The sequence below is a fragment of the Galeopterus variegatus genome, unplaced genomic scaffold, assembly GCF_000696425.1.
Source record: "Galeopterus variegatus unplaced genomic scaffold, G_variegatus-3.0.2 Scaffold15058, whole genome shotgun sequence".
NCBI classification, from domain to species: Eukaryota; Metazoa; Chordata; class Mammalia; order Dermoptera; family Cynocephalidae; genus Galeopterus; species Galeopterus variegatus.
In genome coordinates this window covers 10465-22094 of record NW_007741169.1, presented here as the reverse complement: position 1 = coordinate 22094, position 11630 = coordinate 10465, and the positions used below count along the sequence as shown (strand labels likewise).

The window sequence follows — 11630 nt, the reverse complement described above, 5'->3', positions numbered from 1 at the left end:
TTGAGAAGCTCAGCTCCTTGAAATTGAGACCCATCCCTGGATCATGTAGAGAATAAACAGCGAGGTACATTAACAACAGAGTCAGCTACCTTCATGGTGCCCATAGCTTGGGAAGTCACAGCTAATCTTGAAGGGGTCAGCACAGCCAGCATCACATTGAATCTTACACTCTTGTTCTTAATAGGTGAACAGTATTGTCCGTCGGGACTCACGGAACCAAACCTGTGGTGGGGGAGAGGCAGGATGGAAAGAGAGGTGGGGTTTACAAAGAGGAGGACATTGCACCACTAGACATGAAGTCAGGAGGCTCCCACAGGCAAACCCAGGGAAGCGCACAGTTTTCCGCATCCTGGAACCTCCCCCGTGTGACAGAGAGCAGAGTAAGGGCTGGGGAGTGCCTCCCTAAGGATTCTGAGAAAGGTTCGACTCATGCAAAGTAAGAGCAAGTTTCCTGTCACTATCAGCTTAAGGCTCAGCACGAGAGGGAAGCGGGAGGACCGACATCATTAAACCAGTACCAGAGCCTGAGTGTGCAAACCGCACACTGGCACACTTATTAAAGATTAATATACAATTCACATACCATAAAATTCACCCCTTTAAAATGTGCAGTTCAATGGGTTTTAGTATGTTCACAAAGTTGTGCAGCCATCACCACTATCTGACTCCAAAACATTGCATCACCCCAGGAAGAAACCTGTACCTTTAGCAGTCACTCCCCATGCCTGACACCCTCCAGCCCCTGGCAACCATTAACCCACTTTCTATCTCTATGGATTTGCCTATTCTGGACATTTCACATAGCTGGAATAACATATGTGCTCTTTCTGTCTGGCTTATTTCACTGAGCACCCTGTTTTCAAGGTTCTTCTATGCTGTAGCATGTATCAGCATTTATTTCTTTTTATGGCTGAATAATATTCCATTGTAGGGATATGTCATATTTTGCTTATCCATTCATCAATTCATGGATATTTGGGTTGTTTCCACTTATTGGCTATTATTAATAATTATGCTATGAACATTTGTGTACAAGTTTTTGTGTGGACATACGGTTTTGATTCTCTTATGTTTCATACCTAGGAGGAAAATTGCTGGGTCATATGATAACTTTAAACTTTTGAGGAAGGAAGCGAGTGGGGGGGAGGGGGGAATGGAAAGAAAGAACTTAGTTGAGCTTAGTTGAGCTTTCAGAAGTAGTGAGCAGAACTGTGGTCACCAGAGGTGGGAAAGGGGTGGGGACAGGGGATAGTGAGAGGTTGGTTAATGGACACAAAACAGCTAGACAGGAAAAGTAAATTCTATGCTGTACAGTCATACTAGGCATCTATAATTAACAATAGTTTACACTGTGTTATCAAATGGCTAGAAGAGAGATCAAATGTCCTCATCACAAAGAAATGATTAAGTTTTGTAATGATCAATATGCTAATTACCCTGATTTGATCATCACACATTGTATACATGTGTTGACATTCAACTCTGTACCACACAAATATGTATAATCAATATGTTTCAATTTAAAAAAAAAAAAAGGAAAAATCTTTTGAGGAACTGCCAAACTGTTTTCCAAATTGTTGACACCATTTTACATCCTCACCAGCAGTGTATGACGGTTCTAATTTCCCCACACCCTCACCAGCACTTGTTATTGTCTGTCTCCTGCACGACAGGCATCCTAGTGGGTGCAGAGGGTATTTCAGTGTGACTTTGATTTGTATCTTCCTAATGACAACGATGCTGAACATCTGCATGTGCGTATTAGCCACTGTATATCTTCTTTGGAGAAATGTCTATTCAGATTTTTGCCCATTTTTTCATTGGTTGTCTTTTTATGTATTGTTGAGCTATAATAGCTCTTTTTATATTCTGGATACTACCTCTTTATGATATACATGACTTACAAATATTTTCTCCCATTCTGAGGATTAATCTTCACTTTCTTCATAGTGTACTTTGATGCACAAATGTTTTTTAATTTTGATGAAGCCCAACTTATCTATTTTTTTCTTTGGCTGGTTGTGCTTTTGGTGTCAAATCTAATAAATCATTGCCTAAACCGGGTCACAAATATTTATACCAGGTTTTCTTTGGAGAGTTTTATAGTTCTAGCTCTTACATTTATGTCTGTGACCCACTGCACGTGGATAACCAGTTGTCCCACTACCATTTGTTGAAAAGATTATTCTTTCCGCCAGTGAATTGTCTTGGCAATTGTCTAGTTAAATATTAATTGACTATAAATCTGAAGATTTCTTTCTAGACTCTTCATTCTATTTGCACCACCCTTACATGAGGGTACTTCAGAAGGTTTAGGGGGCTGGCTGGTTAGCTCAATTGGTTAGACCACGGTGCTGGTAACACCAAGATCTATGGTTTGGATCCTAATACCTGCCAGCTGCCAAAAAAAAAAAGGTTCGTGGAAAATACAATTGAAAGATAACACGCATCTTTCCATGAAGTTGTGAAGTGCCCTCATGTCTATCCTTACGCAAACACCACACTGTCTTGATTACTGAAGCTTCATAATAATTTTTCAAATCACAAGTGTGAGTCCTGCTACTTTGCTCTTCTTCATCAAGACTGTTTTGGCTATTCTGGGTATCTCGCATTTCCATATGAATTTTAGGATTAGTTTCTCAATTTCTGCCAAAAAAAAAAAAAAAAAAAGCTTAGATTTTGACAGGGATTGTACTGAGTCTGTACGTCTANTTCTAGACTCTTCATTCTATTGCACCACCCTTACATGAGGGTACTTCAGAAGGTTCAGGGGGCTGGATGGTTAGCTCAATTGGTTAGACCACGGTGCTGGTAACACCAGTATCTAGGGTTTGGATCCTAATACCTGCCAGCTGCCAAAAAAAAAAAGGTTCGTGGAAAATACAATTGAAAGATAACACGCATCTTTCCATGAAGTTGTGAGTGCCCTCATGTCTATCCTTACGCAAACACCACACTGTCTTGATTACTGAAGCTTCATAATAATTCTTCAAATCACCAAGTGTGAGTCCTGCTACTTTGCTCTTCTTCATCAAGACTGTTTTGGCTATTCTGGGTATCTCGCATTTCCATATGAGTTTTAGGATTAGTTTCTCAATTTCTGCCAAAAAAAAAAAAAAAAAAGCTTAGATTTTGACAGGGATTGTACTGAGTCTGTACGTCTACACACTAGCCCACTTTTTATCCAGTGAGGAGCCAACACCCCCAAAGCAGGGCTTCTCGCTCTAACCTCAGGCTGCTTGTGTTGCCATTGCTGTACTATAGTATTTGGGGGGCCGTTTGAATGCCCACGGAGTGACACTATAATCAAATCTTGTTTATTGAAGAAAGTCTCTATATATTCATATCTTCTACAAACAGTGTAGATCACTATCATTTTTCTTTCTCACCGAGTCTGACTTTCTGCTCTCTACTGCATTGGATGAATGCTCACCTAGCTGGTCCAGCTTCTGGCAGAGGACTGGTCAGACCGCTGTGATCTCACTAGGATGGTGCGATACGGGGAGCTCCCATCTGTGGCTTTCCTTCCCTCTTCCCCAGCTCCCAGAGTGGAGTGATGCTGATAAACGACCAGGAAATGTGCAGACTCCTCTGGAGAGGACTGGCAGTCCTCACACCTGCTGTCGAGGGCACTGGTTATTCCTGAGGGAGACTGCGGGGCTCCAGCACCCATCAGAATAACTGCAAAGATGCTTTTTTTGTTTCCATTTTATTTCCTACCAATCAACAAGGGGAAAATGTTAACAAACAGAATTTGGTCCACTTTAAGCTTGTTTCTCATACAATTTTCTTTTAACTTTTGGTACTACTAACACATTTATCTTCTGGCAAAAACTTGCAGCAACAAAAAGGAGTAAAGTGTTCAAGGAAAATCCACAGGAAGGCAGGGAGATGGCAGGTTGTATATGGACTCTGACTGCTGGCCCTGTCACAGATTTAAATGTGACTGTGGCTCAAGACTTTTACTGGATGCATGAAACACTGCTGAGAAAATTAAGGGTAACTGGAGTTTCTAAGCCTCTGCACAGAGCATCATTAACCCTGGAGCTCCACCCAGATTGCACCTGAGAAAGCAACCTGTGCATCATTGTAGAATCCACCTTGATCCAACTGTGAGTTGCTGGGAAACAACACAGCTCCTCTGAAGTTGTCCATCCAAACAGTAGTGGCTGTGACAGCTTCCGAAGCAAAAAGTGGTGCCTCACCTGCTGCCACCCACAAAGGAGGCAATAGCACTAACCAGTTTATAATAGCAAAAAAGAAAGAAACACCTAAATGACCAATAATAAGAGACTGATTACATAACTTGTAGACCGTTTATTTTACAGTCTATTATGGTGCTATAAAAAATGATAATGCATAAGTTTGTTTATTGTTGCATATAAGCATTTGATATATATTGTTAAATGGAAATTATGAACTATAAAAAATAGAATCTATAAGTGGACCTCATTTGGTGAAAATCAGGTGTATCTCTTTAGATTATCAGCATGGAGAAAAGTGTGGAGAGACGTACATTGAGTGCGACAATCATCATGTCTGGGCAACAGCATTTTTGATCATTTTGATTTTTTTCTTTTCACTTATCTTTATTTTCCAGTTAGTTGTCAATAAACTTGTCAGGCTGGTTAGGGGAAGACTGCGTGGACCAGGCCAGCATGGGAGGGCAATGAGATTATCGGCACAGTCGACCTAAGTTAAGAAAAAACTACTCACTTATCCAGCAGCTTCTCCCTCGGTATGGGAACCTTGTCAAATATCAGAATCCCATTATCCACACCGTGTAGACCTGCAGAGAACCGAAATGATTCGCAGCTGCAAGGGGAGATCCAGGCAGCATCAGAAATGTTGTCCCTGCTGCTTCCCAGGCCTCTCTCCACTAAAGTGCAAATGCTTTCATTTTACTTCTAGAAATGTTGATGCTTTTTTTATTTGGGGTGGGGTGGGGGTGGGGATGTTTGTTTTCTTGATGAGCTGTGCCTCTTTCTTTGGCCCACCTCTCCCTGACCAGATGGAGAACCTGTGTAGTAGCCCTCATGCTCTGCGGCTCAGGTTGGGGATGGTGTGGGGATGCACCCACCTCCTGGGCACTGACCACGATTAAGAAAGGGAGAGTTCTAGGCAACCAAAAGAATGGAAAGCCAAAGACAGAGAAGGCAGGAAAGCCAGCTTACCCTCCCCAGGAATGTGAAGCCCCTCCCCCATCCACACCCCCTCAGCACACAGGGTGAACTGGTGAGAGTAAACGCCCCAAGACAAGGGAAAATGGCCACGAGAATCGGGGGGTCTCCAAAATCTGCCAGACCCATTTCCTAAAGACACCTGTCAGAATCTGGAATCTATTTTTTATTCACAAATCTGGGTGGGGGAGGATCTTTCTTTAGTAAATGCCTTTATTTAGAACATTACCCCTTGACAAGGACACACTTGCATTTAAGAGCTTACAAGAAAACCAAAGCAGACTTTCTGCAGTTTGCTGCCAGTGTTTCCAGCGTCTGGCACAACTTCACAAGAGCCTGGCCTCCCTGTCTGCTCTCTGCCATACTAAACACACAAGGAGCTTGCAAGGGTCCAGGGCCTGCCAAGGTCTCAGATACATTTAAAACACTTGAAAACCCACCTGCAGCCCATGCCTGCAGGCAGGGCAGTGGTCGGTAAACATTAAGGGGCAGGGATGGTCCCCTACCCTGATGGTGGGTCCACCTCCACCAAAGGATCCCTGGTTCCCTCTTCTCTCCCCATTCTTTCTTCTTTTTTCCTTCTCTCCAGACTTCTTTCTTTGACTTAGCTTGACCTTGGCCAAGGACAGCCAATGAAGGCCACAGGCACGGTCTGTTCTCACCAAGGGTTATGGGTCAAACTGTGCGCCCAACAAATTCATATGTTGAAGTCCAAACCCCCATACCTGTGAATATGACCTTATTTGGAGACAGAGTCTTTACAGAGGTAATCAGGTTAAAATGAGGACATTAAGCTGGGCCCTAATCTAAATGACTGGTGTCCTTACAAGAAGGGGAAAGTTGGAGACAGACAGGCACATGGGGAGAGCTCCGTGTTAGCATGAAAACGGTCATTTACAAGCCGAGGAGAGAGTCCTGGAACAGAGCCTTCCTTCACCACCCTTGGAAGGAAGCAACCCTGCTGGCTGACACCTTGATCTCAGGCCTCTGGTCTCCAGAACTGTGAGACAATAAATGTCTGTTGTTTAAGCCACCCAGTTAGTGGTGCAGCAGCCCTAGCAAACTAACACACTGAGTCATCCAGGGCCTCGTGAGCACAAACACTAGGCTGGTGACTGAGATGCAGTAAAGACAGCTGCAGCCGGCACCTGAGAGCCCGCAGGTCCAAGAAGGGAGAGGAGACGGAAGAGCACCCAGGGCAAAGCTGTATTACTAGGAAATGAGAGAAGCTGGGAGAAAATGAGATTAGTGCACATTTGTAAATGGTTCTTGAACAGTTCTACATAAAGACTCTTAATTAGGCTTCAAAAACAAGGAGTCTTCTTTGGGAATCATTGTATTTGCTTTCACTGCCTTCAGTGAGGTAAGTTAGGTTAGATTCTGCTTAGGTGGGTGGGTGGGGAGCAGACAGGAGGTGTGAATGAGCACAGGAGAGGGGTCCCCTGGGGACCCACCTTCTTTGTGCATCATATCAATAGCTGTCACTCCTGGGTACAAGCTTCCATTTTCATCCCGGACAGGAACAATGAAACAGTGGGGTCCTGAGGAAGGCACAGAGATAGTTATTAAACTCTCCTTTCGAATGTAGAAATAAAGCTCTACTCATTTATTCCTGAACAGTATAAAATTATTTTGATCCCAAAATTCATTCAGTTCAATGACTATGTGCTGTCCATAATAGTGTATGTCAAAATGTAATGATAAATGTTATCATCGTGTATATTTAGAAGATAAAGTTAGTACTGAATTTTTTTACAAGATAAAAACAGCCCCATGAAGTGCGTTTTCAGCATAAGGCACTCACTGGAAAATAGCAATAGTAAAGAGAATTATTCTAGTTTTCTGTGTCGATGACAAACCTTGAGATCTTCCATTTATGATGAGCTGGGCGAAGACCACCGTGTAATTCCCATGCTTCGCGTTCCCAATATACATCTTCTGAGCATTTTCGCAGGGCGTGTCGATGACAAACTCCTACACAGAAACAACAGAGTGGCAGAGTGTTTCCCTTCATTCATTCAATGCAATGAACACCATGAACACAGATCCACATCGTGCAGGGCGCCGTATTCAGGAGATTTCATAGCAAAGAGGAGACCACCAAACATCCAGCAGGCTCTGCCTCCTGATGTCAACACCGCTGTTCTATCACCTCAATTCACATACTGCACCCCTGCCTCAGCTTCGAAAATGACTGGAAACTAAAGTGATTTTTTCAATGTCCAATCAGTAAAAGAAGCTGCCAGTTTTCAGTCGTTAAAAGGTGTTCGTTCATTCCTTCCTGGACTCTCTTCATAATGTCGGGCTGACGTTGCTATTTTGGCAGAGTCTGCCTGGCTTTAATGCACCAAGTCTTTTCTCAATTATCAGCTTCTCTCTCTCTCTAGACTACTTCATACTGAGGCTTTGACTTTTATTTATTTGTATTGAAACATAATTGATTGTACGTATATCTGTGGGATACAGTGTGGAATATCAATCCCTGTGTGCAATACCTGATGCTCAAATCAGGATAATTAGTATACTCAATGTTATACAACACAATCATTTTTTGTGGCACTTTACAATTTCTCACTAGCCCCTCTTCCCCTCCTCCTTTCCTACCTTTGGTGGCCTCAGTTCTGTCCAACGCCAGCCCTGGTGGTATATGCTTAGCTTGGTTCCTCATTGCCCTCTGCTGTTTCCCGGGCCCTGAACATCCCTGCTTCCCTGGTATGGGCCTTTAATTAAACAGCAACAAACTAATCAAAGGCCAAAACTGACACTTGGATGCAAGCAAGGGTCATAGGCAACCATGACTGAGTCCCACCATTGCTTAGAATATCCGCTCAAACAGTTTTGATTTTTATAAAAAGAAATCAACCATTTAATCCTTCAGATGATCATCTCAGAACATGCCTCTTCATTTTCCTGACTGATGAATATAACAATTAAAGGTTCCCAGAAAAGGTTCATATGTCGAAGCCCTTGAAACAAAAGCACATGTGAATCTCTATCTTATCATGGAAAGAATCTTAGACTATGCTGTGCTATTTCTCTCTGAATATGACCAAGGATTCCAGCTCGAAACATCTGGAACTAACACTGGTCACGAAGAAGCAGGAAGAAAATCCACGTTTTTTGTTTGCACTCTCTGTTCAGAACTTGGTCTTCTTTTTCCAGCTCTCTGGAAGCTGACACTAGGGCCACAAAGGAAAGGCTGCCCTTCACTTCTTGGCTCTCCCCAGTCTCATTGGCCACTTGGGTTGCCCTTAAACTTCTTGCCAGGGCAGGACTGACCAAACTGCCTGCTCTAAGAACAGGGTACATAGGACAGATCATCAGACCAAGCTCATCGATCTAAGTAAAGTCATCAGACGAAGCTGAAGTTGACAATATTGAAGATGTGGCTGAACTAAACCAACAAGCTATTGATCATGCAACGATTATCTCAGATTTCAGATTATAAAGTATGTAGACTACACCTTCTCTCTGGCCAAGAAACACAGTCTTGAAGCCTAAGAAAACACTCTCTGACATATGTTTGCACAGGGAAACTTTTAACATGTGCAAGGGCTTTTCAGAAACATAAATGGACAAGCTGAATCTTTTTAAGAGAAGTCTTCAATCATTTTTTGTGGCACTTTACAATTTCTCACTAGCCCCTCTCCCCCTCCTCCTTTCCTATCTTTGGTGGCCTCAGTCCTGTCCAACGCCAGCCCTGGTGGTATATGCTTAGCTTGGTTTCTCATTGCCCTCTGCTGTTTCCCGGGCCCTGAACATCCCTGCTTCCCTGGTATGGGCCTTTGGCTAAACAACAACAAACTAATCAAAGGCCGAAACTGACACTTGGATGCAAGCAAGGGTCATAGGCGACCATGACTGAGTCCCACCATTGCTTAGAATATCCGCTCAAACAGTTTTGATTTTTATAAAAAGAAATCAACCATTTAAGCCTTCAGATGATCATCTCAGAACATGCCTGTTCATTTTCCTGACTGATGAATATAATAATTAAAGGTTCCCAGAAAAGGTTCATATGTCGAAGCCCTTGAAACAGAAGCACATGTGAATCTCTATCTTATCATGGAAAGAATCTTAGACTATGCTGTGCTATTTCTCTCTGAATATGACCAAGGATTCCAGCTCCAAACATCTGGAACTAACACTGGTCACAAAGAAGCAGGAAGAAAATGCACGTTTTTTGTTTGCAGTCTCTGTTCAGAACTTGGTCTTCTTTTTCCAGCTCTCTGGAAGCTGACACTAGGGCCACAAAGGAAAGGCTGCCCTTCACTTCTTGGCTCTCCCCAGTCTCACTGGCCACTTGGGTTGCCCTTAAACTTCTTGCCAGGGCAGGACTGACCAAACTGCCTGCTCTAAGAACAGGGTACGTAGGACAGATCGGGGAGCCCAGGGGAAATGGCATAGAGCTGAACTACGAATTTAATTGAAGTTGACAATATTGNAGCTCCAAACATCTGGAACTAACACTGGTCACGAAGAAGCAGGAAGAAAATGCACGTTTTTGTTTGCACTCTCTGTTCAGAATTTGGTCTTCTTTTTCCATCTCTCTGGAAGCTGACACTAGGGTCACAAAGAAAAGGCTGCCCTTCACTTCTTGGCTCTCCCCAGTCTCACTGGCCACTTAGGTTGCCCTTAAACTTCTTGCCAGGGCAGGACTGACCAAACTGCCTGCTCTAAAAACAGGGTACGTAGGACAGATCGGGGAGCCCAGGGGAAATGACATAGAGCTGAACTACGAATTTACTTGAAGTTGACAATATTGAAGATGTGGCTGAACTAAACCAACAAGCTATTGATCATGCAAAGATTACCTCAGATTTCAGATTATAAAGTATGTAGACTACACCTTCTCTCTGGCCAAGAAACACAGTCTTGAAGCCTAAGAAAACACTCTCTGACGTATGTTTGCACAGGGAAACTTTTAACAGGTGCAAGGGCTTTTCAGAAACATAAATGGACAAGCTGAATCTTTTTAAGAGAAGTCTCTGGAGGCCACCCTTGTCTTATCAGGCCAGCCAGGACTTCTCAAAGACAGGAGTTATTTGAGACTGGGTGCAGGGGGATAAAAAACAACAAAACAACTTGGGGTGCAGGGGGAGATGTTTATGCTTCGGGAGAAAGGAGGGAAGTAGCGAAGGAAACACTGGCCTGGCAGACAAGAGCTGGTAGGGCGGGGAAGGGAGAGGAGGCCATCCGTCCCCATAAACATCTGCTGCACCCTGGAAAAGGAGGTTTGTCACTTCTGGCAAAACGCTTGATTTGGAAAGTTTGCATCAGCCAAAATGCTGGAGTTAAAGCTGGATCTAAATAATGCACACCATGTGTGTCGATTGCTATTATGATTATTTGTTGAGAACCAGCAAAATGGTCAGTGTTGTAAGTGCTAAAAAAGATAGCTTTGGCCAGAGAGCACATAACCTCATTTACTTTTACTATTTAGCATGAAGTGTAAAAATAAAACTTTCTCTTACCTCTTAACTATCCATACCACTACCCAATCCACCTCCCCAAAATCAAAATTAAACAACCAACACAAAGGAATGAAAAACCACAAGATGTCAATTTCAGCAGTCCTTGAGGGAGGGAATGCTCATCTGATATGCTCTAATGTTTTAAAAGGGAAATGAAGGGGAAAACAACCCAATGAAGGGAGAAATTCATTCTCTGCTATGTCAATTCTCGGCGGCGTGTGTTTATGATGGGCTTGTTCTCTCTCCCGCCCCCANAGTGACAGCAAGGTAACATCAATACCGTGGCTCAGGGAGAGAAAAAATTAGCCAGCCAAAATCCAAAAGATGCTAGGTCAGAAGCCATCAGTGGCCATGCTGTTAAGGGCAGTTGCGCTTGAACCTAAGACTTGCTCATTAACTGCATAACCTCTGCAAGCCTCAGTTTCTCTATCTGTAAAATAGGATCATACCTTCCTATAAGATTATAGACCATGTGACACAATGTTACATTTACAGTGTTTAGCCTAGTGCCTAGCACAGAGGAGCCCAATAAACAGGAACATCTTAATGCCGCTAATTTTTGTTCTCACTATGACCTTGGACATCATTGGCTACTGTAGAGAGCTAACATCAGGGCAAGAGGAAAAGCAGGACAACCCTCACTTGAATCTGTCGTTCTAAACACTGACCACCTCTAAGTAACCTGCTAACAAAGATCCAGATGCTAAAGGACACTTACTGAAAAGCAAACTCAGGGAAAGTGAAGAACAGACTGAGTCCCCACACACCACTGGGAGGCCCACACCTGCGCCCACACACATGCTTACACACGCACACTTACAAAGACTCATTTCTAGAAAGAACTTGAAAACTTATGTATACCTTTGTAGTTCTTAGGAGTACCCAATAGCAAACAAGAAACTAGAAAGGGGAGTGAGATAAATAAGTAGCTGCTTTCTTTATTCAGGAGAGAGAAGGAGCTAAAGAGATGGGCAGG

General features: G+C 43.2%; 1 protein-coding gene across 1 annotated transcript in view; it reads right to left on the bottom strand.

The window, feature by feature from the left end:
- Positions 1 to 11630, bottom strand: part of LOC103582147 (acyl-coenzyme A oxidase-like protein) — a gene marked incomplete at its 3' end in the record, with an annotated part of 25017 nt that overhangs the window by 4016 nt on the left and 9371 nt on the right. The window contains exons 2-4 of the mRNA XM_008563822.1: positions 7040 to 7154; positions 6635 to 6721; positions 4717 to 4789 (exon numbers count right to left, since the gene is read on the bottom strand). Coding sequence (XP_008562044.1) covers positions 4717 to 4789; positions 6635 to 6721; positions 7040 to 7154 — 275 coding nt within the window. The remainder of the gene's footprint in view (positions 1 to 4716; positions 4790 to 6634; positions 6722 to 7039; positions 7155 to 11630) is intronic.